This window comes from Anser cygnoides, chromosome 1 (assembly GCF_040182565.1).
Source record: "Anser cygnoides isolate HZ-2024a breed goose chromosome 1, Taihu_goose_T2T_genome, whole genome shotgun sequence".
In the NCBI taxonomy this organism is placed as follows: domain Eukaryota; kingdom Metazoa; phylum Chordata; class Aves; order Anseriformes; family Anatidae; genus Anser; species Anser cygnoides.
The window spans coordinates 57,820,141-57,842,500 of NC_089873.1; the positions used below are offsets into that span (position 1 = coordinate 57,820,141).

Sequence of the window (22,360 nt, forward strand, 5' to 3'; positions counted from 1 at the left end):
TACCAATCCCTGTTCTCTCTGTCTCTTTGGGGGGAATAGTCTAGCCAGCCAATTTCCTACCACTTCCACATCTCGTGGATGAATTTGGCATCAAGCTATCTTAGAGTCGTGCCAGAAATCTTCCCCAGAGGGCAGTAAAACATCGCCTTGCTCTTCCATCATCAAAATAAATCAGTAAGTGTGCTCAAATTCCCAGCTTATTCTTCTCGTATTAAGCGCGCTGCTAAGTGAGATGGGCAAGTATGTTTAGAAAGCAAATGAACAGCTTGCCACACGAAGTAAAATTGCAGGCTTTATTTCTTCAGGTATCTGTTACTCACATCATCAGGTCAGGTGCATCTCAAGTGTTATAAAGGGTTCCCCTCCACGTCGGAGAAATCTGGGAAATTGGAATATGGTTTTGTCTGGAATGGAGTCGTGGGGAGAAAAAGGGTGGATACAAATGGCAGAAAAACTTACAAGGACTATACTGGCAGTACAGATGGTTTAGAAGACTTCAGACGTTGGAAGGAAGACTGTTTAACCCCAAAGCATAAAACATTTGGGGAAAAATGCTATTTTGGAATAGAATAAAAAGTAACAGATTTTTGCGGCATTTTAAAATGAGTTAGAACCATTGGTACAAGAGATGCAGGGTTCTGTTTGAAGATAAGTTACTTGGAAATATGTGACGCATTGCTGTTCTATAAACCTACGAAAAGTAATAGAATTTGTGCTCTAGATATAAAATCACTCTTACTGTCATCTATTAATTAATAATTATCTCTTTGGTGAATATTATGACCTTTCAGTGAACTGTTTCTTCCCTTTCACGACCTGGATACTTATTTTTTTCCAAGACATCTAGTTAGCTCTGTAGCAACAAAATGCTTTGTTTACTTGCATCTTGAATACCTAATGTACTGGTAATCCCCTGAAATGTGCTGCTGAAATCCCCTGAAATGCACTGGAAAGAAAATGATGTAGGAGTGAGGAATAGTGTGTGATCAGAATCAAGACCGGAGCCCCATTAGCACTGGGAAAGCTGATGCAGTTTCCTCTGAGCTATCAGTCCCTTAGGCACCTTCTATCTATACAAGCTCTAATGCATATTGGCAGGCCCTACATATTAAATACATCCAGTTTCTGGATTTTATTCAGATCAGCACTCTTCAAAGCTGCACATCTCTCAGCTGAAGGAAGTCCCTGATCTATTACGGGCTTGTCTGGTGCCTCTTTCGCTCTTATCACCACGAAATCAGGACTTGTATGGTTACTGCAGGAAACTTGGAGCACGTATCGTGAACACACATGAACTGCAGTCACATCCATGACTGGGAAGGAAAAAGACAGGGGCAACAGAGCCCTGCTTGCTTCCTCCTCACAGTTTCATACGCTTAATATGCAGACCATTTATATCTACAAATTCTCCAGTCTGTTCTGACTGTCTCCTGCTTTTCTTTAATATAATCATGAGAAGCCACTTTGACGTGTGTATAATGGAGGCTTAATGGAGGCATTATTATCACTGTTACTTGGGATGGGAATGACCATGACATTCCAGGAAAATAAGAAATGGAGACAGTGCGCCAGCTCAACTGTCTTCCAGATGGAGAAGGTGCAGCAGCATTCAAGGATTAGCACTGGATTACCTTGCCCCATCCTGCCTGCTCCAGTTGAGCTGGTCTGGCTTTGCAGATAAGTAAGTTTTTGATATTGAATAGAGACAGGCCACAAAAGGCTTCCCTAAGTGCATTGAGAAGGGGATATTTCCACTGCAGCAACACCGAGGCCATTAGGTGCCAACCGGATTTCCACACTGAGAATAAAATGAGGAAGTAATGTATTGTTTCCACTAAGTAGCAAATCAGCGTTTTAGTTCTTGTGGGCATTAAAGATAGAGTATTATCCTAATATTCAGGTTTATTTTTCACTGAAAACTTTTTCACTATTGTTCATGGCTTTAGTCATCTTCCTCTGCAATCTACTTGAATGTCCAATGACCTTACAATGACATTTTGTTATTTTAAAGTCTTCTTTTTTTTCCTTCTTCCTCTTCTCGTCTGCCATTATGAAATAACGGGCAAAAGGGGAAAAAGACTAACTTATTTACTGTGCTGGGTGCAGATCTTGGGAAGTGGTTTCATTTGCACTCATTTTGGTACGTGCATATGCATTATCTTCAGGACCAGACAAGGCAAATACTGTGGTGAAGCTGCTACACAGAAAGCATTGATAGCTGCAAACTGAAAAGGAAAAAAGGAAAAAAAAAATAAGATCTGTAAAGCCTAGACTTTTCTAGTTCAATAGCTGCGCAAGAAAGTAGAGAGGTTTTTTTAAGGTCTGCAGGAGTGCAGCAATAAGACAACAGAGCTCTTGCACATTTGTAAGCATCAGTGGTTTAATGAAGCATGTTGGACATTTTAAAGTGATCCATTTCTGAAAAAAGAAATCTGGCATCTGTGAGGATCTCTCTAAACAGAGAAACAAGACAGACAAGACACTGTCTTGCTGTGAAAGAACTTAAAGGACCCATTTCTAAAGGAAATCGCTGCTGCTGTTGAAAGATTATAAAGAGTTTGTGAAGCAAGTGACATTCTGGTCAGCAACTGCCTAACCCCAACAGGGATCTCAGACCCCAGGGAGCATCCTTGTCCTGGTGGCATGCCACCTCCACTCCCCTGCCCTACCACTTTCCCCAGCTGCAGCTTCCTGCAGCCTCCCGAAAGAGGCAGCATTGCTCTGCTGGTGTCAGTCACAGCACATAACAAATTTCCACACGTGTCCCTGCCACCAGGATGCACAAACCCCACTGGTTTTAGGTGGAACTTGCGCTGTTGTTTTGCAAGCTTTGGAAAATTTCCACCAGTGTCTATGCTAGAGCTGTATTACATTGCTGATGTTTGGGAAAGCTGCCCTGCAAACTGAACACGGGCATGGAAAGTTTGCTTTTCTGTGCTCCTAGGGACAGCATACTGCCTTCCCAGCCCCTTCCATTTTCGTGTATGCTTCATGCTTTTTGGTGGAGTGTTCTTTTTCTGGTTGTCTTTGTTGTTGTTGTTTCCTAACCCTTGTTGTTTTAATTTGCTGATTTATGGAATTGGGGCTTTTAGAGAAAAATCCCAAGAAATGTTTGAACAAGTGAACATCTTGAGCCCAAAACTGTGGGAAATGAAGTAAAAACCCAACAAAAATTCTAATTAGTTTCAGAACTACTCGTGTTATTCTGCTGTCAATTCGTACATTATGCAAAGCTCGGTAATGTTGATTCCACTCAGGGTGAAACACTGAAAACTTAACAATAATAAGTTATCTCCTGCTTTCTTCTTTTTGAAAATATGTGCAGAAAGCCAAGCAGCTGTGTTTAGAGCTCCTTGGTGTGGCTGTACCTCCACAAAAGTCCTCTCTCACCTTGTGCAATATACCTGAAGTCAGAAAAGGACCCATCGGGATATCTTGTGGTGTGCATGTGCACTAAAGGCTGTCCACAAAGCGAATGAGAGGAGCTTTAGTGAGCATCCCCTCATCTTTCCACCCCTCACGGGGAACAAGTGAGGGTCAGAGGACGATCAGCACCATTGTCATCCAGCATTGGGTTTTCCATTTTGCTGCCCCTAGCAGTGCTCCATTGAGGCTTTCAGGAGCAGGAATCAAATGCAGGCAGATGTGGTCCTGTTAGCTCATTACCTGATGGCATAGATAACGAGCTCTGGGGAAATCTAAGCACACTTAACAGTTATCACCCAATTGAGCTTGGTTCCCTCTGGATGCTACCAAACATTAGAAAGCAAGCCAGGGGAACAACAAGAGGTTTAAGTGAACATTTTGTTCTTGTTTTCGAACACGTCAACAGTTTTCTTGAGATAACTTGCATCTCTGTGGAGTACATCCTTGAGAAAAAGCAGCTAGGTGCCTGGGTGTTGTTAACATGCTTAGGGAACAGATTGCTTTCCCTTCCTTGCCCTTCCAAAAATATCAGCCAGGAAGTTTAACTATGTGTTAGTAAGGAGCTGATGGTGCCAGCCTCTTTGTCGTTATTTTCAAGGTCAGCTTTAATTGATCTCACTCTTGCTTCATGTGGTTGCTCACATCATTTCCTTTTGATTCCCTGACTGCGCCCTCATTGTTGGGATTTCCATGTGTTCCCGTGTTGTCCTTTGGTTAAACTGATTCCTGTTTACTTCCTCCCTTTCTGCTTGTGCCTCCTCCTCTTCTCCCCCTCTCTCCTGCTTGCTCTCTTTCTGCAGAACTCGCTAATTCTCCTATGCCTTATTTATTATTTCCCCATCCTGAAATATAGCCCGCAGCCCCGATCTGCAGCTCCATGGACCAGAAGCCCACTGTTTTCCTAGCTAGCTTTTGGGAACGTCTGTTTCACACAGCAGAAGGTTACTCCTGCGTGGAGGAAGGCAGCTCAAAGACCTTGGCAGGAGCTGTGGTCCCAACTGGAAGCAGCTCGTGGTCTGTATTTCAGCTGTGCAGGAGGCTCTAGGCCTTTCTATGGGCAGGTTTGTGCCTGGCACATGAGTAAATTGGTGACTTGTCTCTGTGCAAGCCACAGGAAGACGCTGGTGTACACAGAAAGGTACAACTTAATGGTGTAGAGCCAGCAGCTCTCCTGCCTGTGGCTCTGGAGTGACAAAATAGCACTTAGCAGATCTGTCTTGCTTCTGAGAGAGGTGTTGGCTCCTGGCTTTGTCGAAGTTACAGCCCTACTTGTCTGCTAGGGTAGGAACTGTATGTACACTGGGTGGATGCCGAGCTGCATGCTGTGAGAGCTGCACAGAGCCAGATTTGGCATGACGTGCTGAGCCCTCAGGATTTCCACAGGAGTCTCAAGCAGCAGGAAAATGAGGTTGTAACCTACTCAAACTGCGCCTGTATGAAAACCTCTCTTGCTGAAAGTTAATAACTAGCAAATGTGCATGATGCAGAAGCAGACCGTGAGGTTTTCCAGTAAGCAAAAGAATCTGCTGGCAGTTTGCACATCTCAGATCGCAGAAAAGATCTCAGTGGCTTCGCTAGTGGCGATCATTAAATTGATACAATGAAGCCAGCAATAACTTCATTAAAAAAAATTTATTTTTTTTAACTACATTACTCATCTCCTTAGCAAAAATTGTTTAATGAGATGAAAACAGTCTGTGCCATCTCTTTAGCAGACCCAAAGTCAAAGTTCCTGGTGGGTTTGCTATCCCATGTCCCAGAGCAGAGCCAGGTGCCTCTCTGCTGCAGCAGCAGCATCCTCTGGAATTCACCTTTCACGTGCTTTGCTGGAAGGAGTTTTCCCTGTAACATCAGTTGCTTTAGTTTCCTCTTCTTCCTTCCTGAGCCAAGGGCACGCAGCCCAGTCTTTGCAGCGAGCGGAAGCAGTGCCAGCCTAGCGCAGCATCCCAAACTCTCTGGACAAGAGATTTTTGCCAGCACGTGGTACCTCCTGGACAATATCTACCACTGCCACACCCCTGGTGGAAAAAATGTTGGGGCACTGTAAATATTGCTCTTTGAAAGGCTGCAGGAGGCGAGTGCTCATTGCCTTGCAAGTCTTATAAATTGTTTATTGTAAATGGTACCTTGAAGGGCACGATTTGGGAAGCCCTCCTGCAGAGGAAGCCTGCGTGTTTTCCAGGCACATCACGAGGTACTCAGGCCCTTCCCAGCCCTGTGACGCCCTGCACTGGATGCCTCCATGCCCTTCTTCAGCAGAGCAGAGATATTTCCCCTTCACTTCACTTGCTGATGCTTTGCAAGCAGCCTGTGTCCTTTTGGAGAGTGAAAAGCTCATGAAGGACGCAACAGCCACGCGGTCACCTGGCAGTGGGGAGAAACACTTCCAGGAGCATGGAAGTCCTGCTGGACCCTGTCCCAAGGATACTGGCTTGTGAAAACGGCCTTGTCTGGCCTGTGCAGCTGCGGCCAGGTTCCCTCCCGTGGCTGAGAGCTGCCACAGCAGGAACCAGCAGCTCTTGGGCAGGCGTCTGGTGCTCAAACTGCTCCTCCTGAGGCTGGTGTTGAAGCATCTCATCTTCCCAGCTAACGCAAAGATCCTCCAATAGAGCACACCTAGTTGCTGTACACAGTCACCGGACAGTTATTTGGAGCCCTTCTAATGGTAGGCAGATTTTTTGGGTGCTTGTCTTAACCAGGACTGGACCTTCTCTTAAGCCATTAAAACAAGGGGATTTTTCTTGTGTGCCTTACACAAGGTAGAATGCACAGGTTCCTGAGCAGAGGACAATACAGCACATTTTTATCCAGCCTGTAGTGTATAAATTCCCCAAAGTCTTTGCAGGCTCTGGCCATCCTGCACAGGTAACAATATGTGGCTCTCTGATGGTGCTAAGTAACTGCAGTAGGATGTGAGTGGGCCAAATGTGTGTGGAAATATATATGAGGCAAGTAGCTGGCTCATAATTCATGGATATTGTATGTTACCTGGTTTTTGGAACAATTACTGCATAAGCAGACAGGGTTACTGAAGTGCTTACTGGTGTACGTCTGCTGATTTTGTGCAGTCACTGGGTGCGCCAGGACCAGGCGGGAAGTCAGCACAATGCCTTGAGATACATTATCGACTGTAAATGTGGCAGGAAATCATTAAAGATTTCCTTTGCTGTTCCCTGGGAAAAGGCTACCTCCAGGTTCCAGCAAACGCAGAGGACTCATACTGCCAGGGCTGAGAAATCAAGAGAAAAATCACTCTAATAAGCTGATGTGTCAGCAGCTTCAGCAGAGAGCCCTCTGCTCCAGATGGCTCCTGTGCCCATGGATGCAGGGAGGTGATGGATAGCAAGATACGGGGGTCATGAGTGAAGGGGATTTCTGTAGCTCTTTTACTCCAGCCAGGCTCACCCGATCCTCACTGAGGCTCTTGGGGGCTAAGAGATCTTTGGACGCAGAGAGATCTGAATCTCTTGTCTCTAAAGCTTTCTAAATCTCTATAGCCAAAATTAAGTAGCTCCAGACTCTCTTGGACCACCTGGGAGAAGACAATTTCCTACTGTGCAGAGGCAGTCAGAGACAAGAGGGTGAGCAGTGAGGGACACCACTCTGGGCAGGTCGAGGCAAGGAGCCCTAGCATTTGCAGGGGCTCATTCAAAAAACTTGTTTTAATGGCAATACCAGGAATTCACTTGATTCATCTCACTTGATGTGTGGGGTAGCTTTGACTTTTGTTTTTGCAGATAGGTCTGTCTTGAAAAACATTCATGTTTTACCAGAAATATGCTTCTGTCTTTTCTTTTTTCTGCATCTCACAAACCAGCCTCCGGTCTACAAGACTTAAATGCTGTGTCAGCAGAGAAAAGGACTTGGGGAATTACTATGGAAATCTCATTTCTGGGCTATGCCTACAGGTGCAAAATTAAAATATATTAAAAAAAAAAAAAAGTATCTGTACTAATTCTGTGAGATTATTTAACTGCTGAAGAACTTAGTGTTCTGGGTAAAAACAAAGTCGTCATACTATGGTCAAGGGAAAAGAGCCAGATAGTTACATTCCACAGTGTTCATTTTCTCACTGGAAAAGATGAGCAGAGTAACAGACCTTTCCTCTTTTTTTTTTTTTTTTTTTTTTTTTTTTAATTTATAAAAGGAAAAATTAGATGGTCAAACTTCCAGGTTTGAGTACCTGCAAAAATCCTACAAGTGAGTCTGAAACAGCCAGTAGCCTGTTATTTCTAGCAGCTGCCAGTGTGCACCTGGCTCAAAGTCCAGTTTTAAATATAGGGAGCAAATGGGACAGAAGAGAATAGTTTGAAGGTTCCACTGAACTTGACCAAGATGTGTAGGAGGATTTTTTCCACTACTTGTTTTCTACATGCTATTTCAATTTAGGATGTTTGTTTCTTAAATGTGGAGCCTTGCTAACAAGCCTGCCAAAGATGATACAACTTTCTATCCTGTTGGACCATTTTCTGGTTATTCTGTAATAAGCATATTATGTGTGTTAGAAATAACACACACAATGTCAGAAATAAGCTGTCTCTCTTTTAAAAATTAACATTTATGGTCAGAATAGTTTTTCTTTCCCCATGGTGAAAAGAGTCATGGAAAAGGCTGTAAGCATGCTGGGATTTCTTTTTCTTCTTATTTTATTTTTTTTCCATTTCTTCTGAACTGTTAGCCCGTAAGCTAGTGTAAGTTGGCTTCCTTTGACTGAAAAATGTTTTGGGATGGAAGAGAGGCCACGAAACCTACTTTATTGCATCTATCTGGCTGAACCAGTGTAGCATACCATGTATAAACCAGTAGTCCTTTTTCCTCTCGCTGTTGATTAATGTACTCATTGAAATGGCCAGAAGAGTCTTCCTTATGTAAAACTCATGGTATGCATCTCACAAATGTGTCTTTGATTCTTTTTCCACAGGAGAAGAACAAAAACATAACAGAAAAACAAAGTCTTATTCCTCCAGCAGGATTTTAAGGAAGAAAGCCTGCCGGCCTGGACAACGAGGAAGTTCCCTACACACATAGAGAAGCATTTACCCGGGATTGGTGACACTGTTGTTCAGTCTTTCTCTTGCTAAGAGAGCTTCCACACAACTTTTCAACAATGAATTTCCTCCGGAGACGTCTCTCAGACAGTAGTTTTGTGGCGAATTTGCCCAATGGCTACATGATGGACTTGCAGCGTCCCGACAACTCCACAAGCTCCCCAGTTTCTCCTGCCATGGAGAGAAAGCACCCACAGCCACCGCAGCCCTCACAGTCTTCCTCTACTGGCACCAGCATCTTCAGCTCCATCTCCAGTGCCATGAAGCAAACCACACAAGCAGCTGCAGGACTCATTGATCACTCAACAAGCCCCACACCACCTGTGGCTCCGAAACCCAAGATCCTCCTGGTGATTGATGATGCACACACGGAGTGGTAAGTCATCATAGTACTGCTGCCTTCAGCTCCACCACGTTTGGGGGATGAGAGGGATCTGGGAGGCTTAAGGCATCTGCATCTCAGCCACTTTCACACCTAGGTCACCAGATCCCACTCCAGTTTGGTATTGGCCTGATGACCTGCATACATGGCAGAGTAGGCTTTCCGCAGATCTTGACTGAAAAGGTGTTCATTTGGAACTCATTGGCCAAAAAAAAAAAGACTTTACAGTCACAATGTACAAGCACACATGGAGTACTGTTGGCTCAGCTGGCTTAGCTGAACTGGCACATCAAACAATGGTCCTAAGAGGTTGGAGTTGAAGGTGTTTTAATGACACGGACAGGGAGTTAGGCCTACTGTCTGTGCCAGTCCTAGAAACGAAAAGCGATGCTTCTCTCCAGCTCTCTCTTTCTCAGGCTTTTTTCTGGATGTAAATCTATACATAAATTAACAAAAAAATAACCCAAGGCTACTACTACCAGCAGTAATGACTGGAGATCATTGGCTGGTCAAAAGCTCTTCACCTGTTTGTCATAGTGGTTATGGACAAAAAGCTCTCAGGCTCGGCTAAGTTTGCCTTTTTCATTCAGGTCTTTGTTTACAAACAGAAGTTTGGAAGTTTGTTTTCTGTGATATTTGGCAGCAGAGGACCCTTTCCAAAGAGTAGGACAACTGAAGTCTTCTGAAATGTTACAGAAGTGACTTACTGCTCGTAGTGTGCTCCCTTTCAAAGTCTGCTGGTTTAGAAAGCTGGCAGAGAGACCTGTTTTGGGGAAAATCCAGACCATGCTTTGAGGAGATGTTCATTGTTCTGTCTGCCAGCTTGTCTCAACACAGAAAAAAAGGAAAGGGTAACACACGCAAGGGGACTGTACTGAAGGCTTGGAAGTGAAAGAAGTTGGGTTACCGGGTCTTGGCCAAGGGAGATGATTTTATTGCTCTTTTCATCCCACTCCACTCTTCAGGAAAGTGGGCGCCTTTGGTCTTCTCTGCTTTCCCAGGAGAGGGGGACAAGGTGGGACCTGCCTCCCTGGGGATATCTTCACAAAGCAAGAGCCCTGCACTCTGTTTTGCTCCCTTCGCTTCTCTAAAAGGGGCAGTGACTGAGCACAACCAGGTCAGGCTGCTTCAGCCAGCTTCAAGTAGGAGAGGGGAAATGGTGGGGGTTTTCTGGAAGGAAAAACAACTTCTTAACTGTGGGAAAGTCCCTGATAAGGTGGTCTTTGTATCAAAAGTTTCACTAGCCTAGCGTCTTTTAGCACTGTAGCAGCGTGTTAATGCAAGGTTGTTCAGCTGACAACACCACTCCGGTTCAATCCTGACCTCTCCTTCCTGGGTGCACCTGCAAGTCTCCCAGCAGGTTCACTGACCTCCGTCTCTGCTTAGCTTTTTGCAGTTCCTTGAAGGCGCTGCCAGGTGGCAGTCCCTTAATGTAGCATCCTCCAGCTGGGGATGGGAGTGCCTCTAATGCACGAGTCAAGCATCTGGAGCTTAGCCGGCGCTGCTTAGTCCAAACACTGTAATCAGAGAGAAAAGCCCTAGCTCAAAGGCCAATAAGTTTTTTTCCTTGAGATTAATGGTGCTGAAGGTAGTCCGGGCAGGGAAGAGAATGGGGAGGGGTTGGACTTTGTTGCAATGTTTTCATGGTTTAAAACACACACTGCATTCAAATCCCTGACTTTATATCTCCCAGCTGCTGGTCTGTCATGCAGACTTTGTGCTCTGCAAACTGCAGAGCCCAAGGAGCAGCAGCTGGGAGTTATAAAGAGGAGGTAAGGCTACCCGTGCTGTCTTCACTCCTCTGCTTGTGTGTAAGCACTCTGTGCGTCCTCCTGTCTTGGCTATACCTCTGTTGTCTGTAACTCAACAGTTTCTACAAATGATGGAGGACCCTTTTCACTCCTCCCAACAATCTGCCTCTATTCAGGCCTACAGATATCAAATAATGCTGCTGACAAAGGCTCCCTGCTTTCACTCTGTGTCTAAGGTTGTGAGGACACTGATCAAAATCAAGGTATGCATTCATCACAGGATCATGGCATACATATAACATGGAAAATGAGGAAATAATATTACCAAGCTTTGTCTACCATGGCTCTTTGTAGCATGGGCAGAAATGCATGCTTAGCCTAGAGAGTCTCCCAGCCGTAATGTACCATGGTATTTTCTGTGAGAGTGTACCAGTGCAACCACTCCAGTAGGCCAGGAGTTCTATTTGCAGTTGATTCTCACATCTCCAGGAAATTCAGTGAGCCCTTGACAGCAGCACTGGAGAACAGTGCCTCTGCAGATGTTTATTATTGGTAACGTACTTCCAGGCAATGCCAGTTATCTTCTTGGTCTCAGCCAGGGTGTTAGGTGAGCTCAAGCTGACCAGTCTGAGGTCAATGGCAGCAACATTTGCCTTGTGCACATCTAAAGAAGCTGGTAATCTGGAGATTCTGGCTGTCCAGTCTGCATCATGTACAGAAACAACCCCAGAATTTGAAATGTGGACAACAACAACCTATTGTTATTTCTGTGCTGGTGATTTGGGGTTTGGAAGAAGCATCATGTCTGCAATGCATTTCTCTTCCACCCACTCTGGTTCTTGCTACTTCTGAAACCAAATTTGGTTTTCAAGAAAGGGTCGTTTCCTTTTCTTTTTGAACTAGTAAACTCAACTAGAAAAGATCCCCAAGAAATAACTACTGAAGAGCTACCCTTATTTTAAGGGGAGGGGGCTTCCTCCCCCATAGCAAGTTACACAGGATTTACAACAAGGACTAGCTTGTTCACAGACAGGAAGAATGAGAGACGATAGAATCTGCCGTTTGATTTATCTTCTCTAAATGAAAACACTTTCTCATAATTGGAGACTGTAGCATTATTGCCAAGCCAGACATTAATTTATCATCACTGTTTGTATTACAGCAGAGACAAAGAGCTGCAATTATGGATTGGGACGAGGTGTTGCACAAGTGCATGACGAAATGATCTAACAACCAAAATAGGCATGTGCATGTTGAAGGCACTTTAAAGTGACAAATGGCAATCCTATCTATTTTTAAGGAGCTACTCTGTCTCTGATGGCACAGAATAGCACTCTACTTATCTTGGAGATGTAGAGGAAGTGAAAAACACCCATGGGAATCCATGCTCTGTCTTTCTCCATAAAATCCTTGCCACTCCTGACATGTAGTATGCTCTGGTTTATTCCAAAGACAAAGTACTATAAAAATAATGTGAACTCCACAGAATACAATCAGCTGCTTTCTGCATTAGCAGCAGTAAAAGTACATTATATTAAAAGCAAGGGAACTCACCCAGCTTTCTGCTAAAGTGGCAATGTTTTGACAAATTTTCCGTCTTACTCTAAGGCCCTGCTCTAGCACATTGCAAGGAAGCACACAGTTAATCTACCACATGCAGGATGTGCACAAGAGGAAAGCACTATCTGTATGGCTCCCTCACGCTCTTGGCTTTGACAGAGAGCTCTCAGAGGCACCACAGAAGCGACAGTATCCACACATCGACATGCTAAGGAAAAGCTCTGTTTCTCCTCAGTGATTAATGGTGCACATCTCAGATGGGTACCTCCACATAGAGAATGAGAGAGCTACTTGTGGGCCAGGTGAGCAGTAACTGTGCCTTCGGGGACTTCTGAAAATGCATCCACAACCCACTGACAGCAGCTGCCAGAAAAAAGGGAGCTCAGACATGAATACATACACGCATGTGCACACACGTGCATGCGAACACGCAGCTTAAGGGAGTGAGACCATGAGAAAAGGGGATGGCAGGACTCCATGTAACAGCAGAAGGGCCAACTCCGGCAGCCTGACCTCAGCCAGGAGAAAAACATCCCACCTCTGGCAACTTCTTCACCCAAAGCTCTGTTAAGTAAAATCATGCTCTTACTGGACTGAATGTCTCAGCAGATCAAGCAGGATTTAGAATTGTGAATTGTTAACGCACCTCCTCTGTGAAAGTGCTCGGCTTCTGAGCCTAATGCTTCATATTTAAACAGCTTATTTGGGAAGTGATCAAGCACAGCTAAAGTTCCCATTAACAACATACGCTAAAAACGTTGCTTTTTGGACCAGACAGCATAACAAAGTTGTTCTTGTTGCATTTGTTAGATATCTTGGTTGCACTTGTGAAATATCTCGTGACAATTTGCAAAGCCATTGGCATGTGTTGTCCGAATTTCAGGCTCTTTCACTTGTTAACAGTGGTTATGCTGTCTTGCACAAAAGGCATGTGCCCTATGTGAGGCAGCTCTATAGGGTAGGATTGTGCCGTATGTCACCAAAAAAAAGAGACTGAGAATATTTTAAGAGACACAAAATTGTATTTTTCCCATTTACTTTACAGCCAGATCTGCCTGAACATATTGTCTCCAAAAATTTAAAAATTATGGAAGAGAAAAACTATGATTAACACTGAATGAAATCCTCTTAATACATCTGAAATGGCTCTTTGTATAATAATAATGTCATGGTTCAAGCCTAATTATGGGCTGACCTGACAGGATTACTGTTTTTCACTGAATGGAGGAGATTATCAGCCCTTTTCATTAAAATAAAGCTATTTTTACTTCTGATAGTATATGATAATATTGAGCCTTAAATATGTCATTTGTCCAAAAATATAGCTGGTCAAATAATAACAGTCTAATACAGAATTTTAGTAATTTGGGATTCTAAGCCCTATTTTTTTATTTTATTATTATTTTTTTTTTGCAAGGAATAGCTTTTCAAAAGTATTCCATGAATGTCATCATGAGTCATTTCATGCTTTCAGTAGGCTGAAGATGATATACGAAAACTCACATTCAGAGAAATATTTCTGTACTTAACTCACTGAAATATAATGGGAAGTTATGGACTAGCTTTTCAATTTGGACTTCATTACCATTTATCATTATTATTATTATTCAGAGTTGATACTTCAAGCTTGACCTCAGGAATTTGCTGGTTGAATTACAAAGGTTTGTCTGTATTTCTTGGTAAGAAACCCACAGTCAACTAATATTGTGGTAACCGACTATAATTATGAATTTGCCTTTATTATACAAGGATAACATTCTAAAGCTTCGTAAGTTCCGTGCAACTATGCAGATATAATTTGAAAAAACTTACAAGTGAAATTTATGTTTTCACAAATCTGGATAAAAGCCTTACATTTTTATTATTTATCCATAGATACCCAGAACTCAATATTACTGTTCCTATAATCCATGCCAAGTGTGACTTGAGGGCTGAGCTCCATTTTAGGGAAAATGGAGGTATGCTTGTGTTCAGTGATGTGTGTGTCTGTATGAGTATGTATGTGCACTTGGAAGCAGCACGAAGATTTTCAAAATAAGACATATTCCCTAGCATACAGGCATAGGGGTGAAAAGGAGGTAAGCCTGTCAGAGGTATTCAGTAAATCACATTTATCACATTGCTTTTCAATCTGTTTTATGTATATCACCATCATGTCTGCCTATATTTTTGTCCTGCATATGTAAAGCAACTTGGGATCTAGTCCTCCTGCGTGAAAGGTGATACAGAAATGTAAAGGATTAGTATCATTACAAAAATAGACACAAGGAATATGGAAAACATTCCCCACCAGGTTATAAATATGCTAATGCAAGTCAAATCTGGGACCTTAATTGCTTTACCAGAGTTCCTATAAATGCATAGAATTTAACCTCAGAATGTCCTGCCTAGTCCTGTACATATTAAAAAAAAAAAAAAAAAAAAAAGGCTTAGATGTGTTTCTCAAGGCTTGCGAGCCAGATTTCTTCTGCTTGAAAGACAGCAGCCCTGCCTCAGCTTTGGTGTGAGTTAGCCTGCTTCCCCCACTCCTGAAGTTCAGAGAGGTCAGAAGTGGGCTTCCATTCCAAGGAGGAACCGGGACAAAGCATTGCACAATCCTCAGCAAAATGACACCCCTTGCAAACAGCTCCAGGCCCTACCCTCTAGATTTAGCAGTGTGGAAGTGTGCCAGCAATGTACTATTTTGAATAATATGCAAAATAAACTCGCTGCCTCGCGTTGTGCTTAAAGCACGCCTCCCCCTTCCCCAGCTCTTTGTGGCCAGGAGGAATGTGACCGCAATGCCGGCCCTTCAGAGGGTAGCCTGGGGGGTGAATCGGACCTACAGCGAAGTGTCCTTCCTATCCCGACGGCTGGAAGAAATACAAAAAGCCGTGCCCAAAAGTCTTGCACTCACTCGTGCTTCTTCTCTTGGGTAGCTGCATTGATTACCCCTGTTTCATGAGCAGGAGGTAGGTGGCACAGGAAGATGCTGGGGGGCCAGCATTATGTGGGACTCTGCGGTTCCCTGAATAGGAAGAATGCCCTGAATGGTGGTGTCTGCGGTCGTTAAAAGTCCTGGTGGTTTGCCAGCCCAGGTCTCCCCAGAAAACAGGCTTTCGGTTCCGTTTGTCAACTTCTAGCCCTGAGAGAAAGGGAGGACTCACAAAAGAAAACTTAAAAAGCCATTCTCCCTTCCTGCCCCCAAACTTCCCTTTCTGTGGGTGTTCAAGCCAAGAAAACGTTTCCAGCCCTGTAGGGTGGGACCTGGGGCCTCGTAAAGAACCTCTCCGTGAGGACGTCCTTAGTCCAAAAAAGAGCCAGCCCTATACCATCATCACAGCCCGATAAAAATCTCTTGAGGAGCAGGCACGGAGGCGTTTCTTCCCTTAGTGTGATCCCATAACTAAGAATGCCTCGGGGGTTGTTTTACAGTAACCAGAGCAGGCTGGGCTTGTGGTTGTTCCGAGAAGGTAACAGAGGACGTCTGTCCCCACTGACTCGCCATCTGACCTCAGGCACCAAGAACGTACCTGCTGAGCTGGCTCTTGGTTAGGTGGCTCCAGCAGCCCCGGCGGTGACAGCAGGGAGAGCAAGTTAATGTCACCCCGGGGTACAGCAGTGCTGCATCCCGGGCTGGCGCTGAAATGTCTGTGAAGCTCCTGGAAAAGTATTATTGTATTTAGGAGCCCAAAATTTAGATGTACCTCTTGGTCCTTCCCTTCCTACCTGTAAAGTAGGGTTCCCCTTTCATTCTCTTTGGCCTTGCCTCTTAGATATTTAACCCATCTCAGACCTTGCTGTCTGAGATGTCAAAACGCATCCATCATGCTTATCCATCATTTTTAATATCCTGAACAACCCCCCTAGGGTTTATTAGGTGCTCCTACAAAATAAAAATTAGCTACCAACCGGTCCATCCCACACCTGATCGGTGTGTAAAGGTCTCTGGGCTGTAGCAGATGTGGACAAGAGCTCGAGCAACTTTCAGACCCCAGCACTCATGGAGTGATTTTTCTCTTCCCTATGCCCTGGGCAGACAGGACTTGACCATCTCAAAAGTCCTTCCTGTTTGCAGCTGGGAATTGCAAAACTGGGGATAAGTGGTGAGGAGGTTGAGGGCTGGCCTCAAAAGGAAAACCTCCCTTGTTTTTACCCCTGAAGAAAAAAGGGCACAAATGCATCTCGTCTCCCTCCTCCCCTCCCCACTGCCTTTACAGCCTGTTGGGGGCTGGGGGGCCTCGGGGCATTCCAGCGGCTGCTGGCCAGTATCCTGGAAACTGCCTCCTTTTTCCCAGTCCCAGCCCCTTTTATGAAGGAGACAATGCGGACATACAGTGAGTGCCTTGTGCATCACTTGGGCCCCAGGCCCTTTGACACGGGGATTTGGTACAGTGGCCAACCCCCCGCCCTCCCTCCGTGAGGTGCCCCCACACCCAGTTCCAAGGGGTTTGGCCTGGCCTTTCCTAGGCTGGTCCAGAAAGAAACGACGTGCCTTATTTTCCCAAGGGGCTCGAGATAAATATTTGTGATGCAATTCCAAGGGAAATAATTCAGATAATCCCATAATTTATCCACTGATCCTTTGTGATTTATTTACCGATGTCTTTTCCTCAGCACTTCTCTCCTTTCTTCCACCCACTACCTTGATCTCCAGGTGAGAAGCAGTCTCCATCCAAAGAGTAGCTTTCCTTTCTTTGCTGCTTGCGTCTTGTTCCAGAGGCACAAACTCAGAGGATTCAGAGGAATTTGCTATTACAATATCTCAGTGCCCCTCTTGGTGTGCTCACCATGGCCCTGAGCGTGGGGAGCAAGAACAAAACCACTCCTGAGTTTGTAGCTCAAGACTTCTGTCAAACAGTGATGCCCCAGAAGGTGCCTGGGCTGATTCACATCACAGGGGGTTGGGGCTCTGGCTTAATGCTTATTTGCTCATCTAGTTACTCCAAGACATGCTACCAGCAATTGCAATGGCATTTGTTACATCAGCTCCGTTGCAGTCTCTTATAGGATGCTTTGAGCTTGATCTCTTGATTCTTGATCTCTTCCTATCCTGAAAAATTAGTTAATGCAGAAGCCATTCTATAGGATACCCTGAGGAAGTCCCGTGAATTTAATACAAAACACCAGCCTCTCTTCAAATCTGTGTAATGTGTCATAGCCTCTGCTTCACTCAGCTAACAGAGCTGTGGGAATAGCTGGAAGCCCCTGTGCCTCGCAGAGGGGTTGCTGCTCTCATGCCATGTTTCCAGGTTGACCCCATCGCATGTACCCACAACTTTTCCTCCCCTGGATCTGGGGACACACAAGGCTTTGAAGGGGACATGGTGCCATCTGAGGGACCTAATCCCTGTGTGTGCAGACTATGGGCATGGGGGCAGGGGGCACACAGATTTTTGCAGCCTTCTCATGGCTGTAGTGTGAGTTATCCTGCTCACAGGTGGGTTGCACCAGAGGGATAAAATTCACTGCTGGTACTCAAGTGCCTTACAGAGCTGTTTGCAGCTTTGCATCGGTGCTCACATCCCTTGCTCAGAAGGATGCTTCACAGATACCTAAGCCAATAAAGTTATACATGGATTTTCTATGAATTCTCTCTTATGTCGGTAATTCCAGGTGAACTGATGATAACCATCAGGTGTCTTTTTTCCCTGCTGCTATTCAGGACACACTCTGTATCTGGCTGAAAAATCACCTATATGCTTTCTCTAGCCATGGTTGCTGAGGCAGACTGGGGACTGTTTCATGGCAGCTCTGGAAAACAAGCTTTTTATTCTTTCCAAATTACTTCAAAAGTAGAGGCATCAGTTTTCCTGTGGCCCTGTAACCACGTCAGAGCTGAGGCAGAAAGCAGAAGTTATGCTTGCCTAGTGCCCTTGCACCCACAAAACCTATCCCTTTCCAGGGTGTGCAGCTTCCTCGTTGCAAGGAGAGAGGGGTTCAAGGAAAGGTCTTCCCCTGGAGGCCAGGGCAGACCTTTGGCTGTTTATTATGGTGCTTCCTCTCTCCCAGCTGGTGTGGCCACATTTAAACGCAATTCCTAGCACTGCCAATCCCACCCAAGAACTATTCATGAGCGTGGCCCTGCAGTTTTCATCAATCACAACATGTTTACATGCTAATTTGCTGAGATCACAGCGACCGCACCACCCCATCTACACCCTCCATTGCCAAATTATAACGCTGTGCTGTGCCAGCTTCAACGTCCGATGTGCTTTAAAACAAAGAGCACTGCAGGCTGCCCAGGAGAGGGGTGGGATTGTATGGCTGGTGTCCCAAGCTGGGGGTGCTGCGGGGCAGCCCCCTTCCTGGCTGATGAGCTGCTCCTCCTATTGCTGGTGGTTGGCTGCGGTTGAGGTGAAGGGAGGCACTTTGAGGCTTCTTAGAATGGATTTGAGCTGGTCTTGTGGGAGAGGCTCATGGCTGCATTACAAGCTGCCTAGATAACTCCACAGCAAGTCACATTCCTGGGAATAGGTCTGGAGGAGCCCACCACCTAGAAGCTCACGTTGATTTGGGGGAGAGAGCATTCTCAGATGTCTCACCTGCAAGAAGTGCCTGTCTTTCTCCTGCATCCCCATCAGAGCAGTGTATTTTTTCTTTCCTCCATCCATTGTGCACTGTACTCTTGGAGGTAGGGATCAGAAGCCTTTTCTTGTGCTGTGCAGTACTGACCAAAAGATGTTCCCCCTTGCCATGGAGGCATCATGATGTTTCCACAGCATCAGCAATGATTCCAGTTTAATTTCAAGGACTCCAGGGTGAGGCTAAAGCCATTTTTCATTTCAGCATGATAGCCTCTGCTGCCAGGGGCTCCCGAACACCAGGTGCAAATTGAAAACATCACTCCATCCATTTCAGAGATGTTTTCAGAAAGAAGTGTTTCATTCTTACCCTGGGCTGTGTCAAAACGATGGGCTGACCAAAATATTTGGCTGCAAATTGCTTAGCACCTGTAGTCTTCAGGGACACTCAGAGCAGGTTAACCCTCCTGGGGGCTGTCTTTGAAAGAAAGTGACATATTGTGCTGTTAAAAGAAAGTTACCTGAGACACGGGATGGGACAACCTGCGTGGAAGGAGGGATGAGGAGAGGTCACACAGCATCTAACCTGAGGATGTCACTCCAACGAATCCTTGTGCTGGATGTGCCCTCTGTGTGCCTACCCATGAGCAGAGCCAGTGTTGTGGAGATGAGAGAGAGGATTTTTTAGCTGTGTTGAGGGTAATTTCCTGGACTGGGCAGTGGAAGCCTCTTTGCTCCATCTGTACCGGGCTGAAGACCATGGCTAATCACACTTCATTACAAGCTGAAGCAAAGCAGCACCAAGGAGTCTGCAACCAGCTGGTCAGCAAAGCAGAGAGGCCATAGAGGGAGGAAGTGTGTTTCATAAATGTGGGTAAGGAGTATATATTACGAGTATGCTGGGAATAAAAACAAGCTTGTACCAGTGAGTAGCACGCCTCAAATTTCAGGCCAGTTCCTGTGGGCCCACTTAAAGCTTATTCCAGTTTTTGAGAAGTTGCTGGTTCCAGCAATATCCCCCATGCTTAGGAGCGAGGAATGTTGCCAGACTCAGCCATACCTCTAGAAACACAACGGAATTATTAAGCACATTTAGCGTTCCTGTTTATCGTTAGAGGTGTGATGTCTCAGCCTGTCTGTTGAGTTGCTTTTTTCATGCAACACGTGAAGTCAAAAGAGGGGAAAAAGTGGCCGGAGCTCTGCTTGTCATACTGGACAGGGGTTGTTTGAGCCATTTAGTCTTGGTCACACCTGGCTGTTACAGCATCCCTCACCAACATCCACGCAGAGGTCTTATTAGCACCACGCTGATGGATGGGCTGTTTGGGAAGGGAAGCACGATACAGCCTGCAGATGCCCTCATTACAGCCAAGCAGAAAACTTACGACTTTTTTTTTTTTTTGTATTTTTTCCTAATAAAGTAAAACGTTTTGACTTGGTTTGAGCCAGAATCAAAAAAAACAAAGCAACTTTTTTATTTACATTTCACATTGCCGGAGGAGGGGAGAATTCAGCTGAAAACTGGTGTGTTTCAGCCATGGGGAAAATTGCCTTCCTACTGTCTCTCCTTTTTTATTGGAACAAATAGACACATAGTAAAAATGTGAGCCAGCTTCTTTTTTTGCTAATACTATAAAATAGGAAGCAAAGCCGGCTTCCCCTCATTTTCCTTTACTTCTTTATTCTATCCTGTCTTTGCCAATTGGAAACAGAACTCAGAGAGTTACTTTGTCTCTGGAAATAGCTCTTGAAGGGCTTAACTGTGTTTTCAGCGCTTTCCAAATAGAAGAGCATTTTGGAACTGACATGATCTTCCTGAAATTTTAGGGGGGTCTGAGAAAGTAATTTAAGTTCATGTTTTCTCCTATGAAGTCTGTTTGATGAAGGGAAGAAACTGAGAAAAATATTCACAGGGGAAATTCTATTGGCAATTTCCCTGTTGACTAATCAATACAACAAGTTTCATGTGCAAATATGGATGAAAAGGCTAAAATTGCCTGCCCTTTTCCTATGCTGTCTTCTCCAGCACAACTGTCAGCTTTTCCCTCCCTGAAAGTGCTCTGTGGTCTATCTAGCTTAGGCAGCTAGGAGCAGAGGTGCTGGAAGGTGCAAAGAAATGGTCCTTCTTGTGACATTGCTCAGTTCCAAATCAAACACAGTTTCTTGGTTCAGGAGATCCTACATTCATGATACTGTAGATGCGTATGCTATTTCTCTAAATTAATAGCAGAAAGGCAAACAATGGAAAAACAATTCTCTAGGGAGAGAGCATGAGAGAAAGCTTTACAAGTATTTCAGCTGTGATGATAAAGATCCTTGCTCAATATCAGGAGAAAATGTTTCTGATGGCATGCCATACATGGCACTCCCTCTTTTGCAGAATAAAGATCGTGCATTAAAGGAGATTAGCAAGGAATCATTGATTAGAGTTGTTGCTCTGGAAAAGATTAGGAGAACATTTGGTTTTCAGCTTGAAAATGAAATGTAAAAGTCACAAGCCTTGAAGGAACTTTCCGGTGTGGTTTTCATCTGGCTTGGCAGGTTCCTCCCGGAGAACAGAAAGCTGAAAGAAGACAGGAATTAGGAAAACATGCTGTGACCCGGATAGGAATTCTTCAGAAAAAGGAACTGCAGAAGCAAAATAGCATGCAATAAGAGCCCCAAACCTTTAACCATGCCCATGTCTCTCATTTCTTCTGCAGGGCCAAATATTTCCAAGGGAAGAAGGTGAATGGAGAATTCGATATCCGCGTGGAACAGGTCAGTGACAACTGAATGTGGTTGTAAGAAATGTGTGTGGACAAGGCTGAGGTCTCAGCAACAATCTGCAGATGTTCTTCAGAAGAAAGCAACTGGGGATGAGTTTTAATATTTGTCCATTTTAGAACATTATGGAAGACATAAGTGAAAATATCATTTCCTCTCTCCCTGCCTTTGCAGAATCAGTCACTATTTCACCTTAAAATTAAGTTTTCCATTTTGATGATGGAACAATCATTTCCATTGGAAGATTATCTCACAGATCCATATGTGTGCCAAAAAGGTGAAAAGACAGTACACCACAATGCATGTCGGTGATGTTATGTTCCACATGTGAGCTATAGAAGTCTTCTGACTCATCCTGATTTGAGCCTTAAATCTTTGATTTCCATATGGAAAAGAACTGCACACAGCAAAACCTTTTCAGCCACTGAAATCCCATAGGAATACAGAGGGCTCATGACCTGTTGTCTGATGTGCTCTGCAAGGCACTGGACAAATTCTCTGTTTCTCTGGTAGCCTTGGCACAAGGCATTCAGTTCAATTGAAAACTCTTCATGCTGGGGACTGTTCCCTTCTCTCTGTGTTGGTGTGGTGCCTGGCAAAATGAAGTTCCCGTATTGACTGAGGTTTTGAATGTTATTGTTACAACAGAAATGATTATTAATAAATATTTGCAGGTACCTAATTTGAAAGTAAGCATAATGAGAGAGAGATGTAGATATGAATTGGTGATCATGAAGGAATCATGTGCTTGCTTTTTCTCCTTTAGGGCCATAAAACTGCTTGGATGGGTAAAGAAAGCTGGTGAATGTTGTTTGAATGACCTGATATTTTCTGTCTTTATGAAGATGGTGATTCTGTGTTATATATATGTGTGTGCGTATTAAAGTACTAATGCAATGGTTTTGAAGACTTTCTCAAGACCCA

The 22,360-nt window shown here is 44.5% G+C and overlaps 1 protein-coding gene across 1 annotated transcript in view; it reads left to right on the forward strand.

Annotated features, from left to right (window-relative positions):
• Positions 1-22,360, forward strand: part of SYN3 (synapsin III) — a 234,639-nt gene that overhangs the window by 49,434 nt on the left and 162,845 nt on the right. Inside the window, exons 4-5 of the mRNA XM_066996909.1 lie at positions 8,348-8,850; positions 21,373-21,430. Coding sequence (XP_066853010.1) covers positions 8,534-8,850; positions 21,373-21,430 — 375 coding nt within the window. The 5' untranslated portion in view covers positions 8,348-8,533. The remainder of the gene's footprint in view (positions 1-8,347; positions 8,851-21,372; positions 21,431-22,360) is intronic.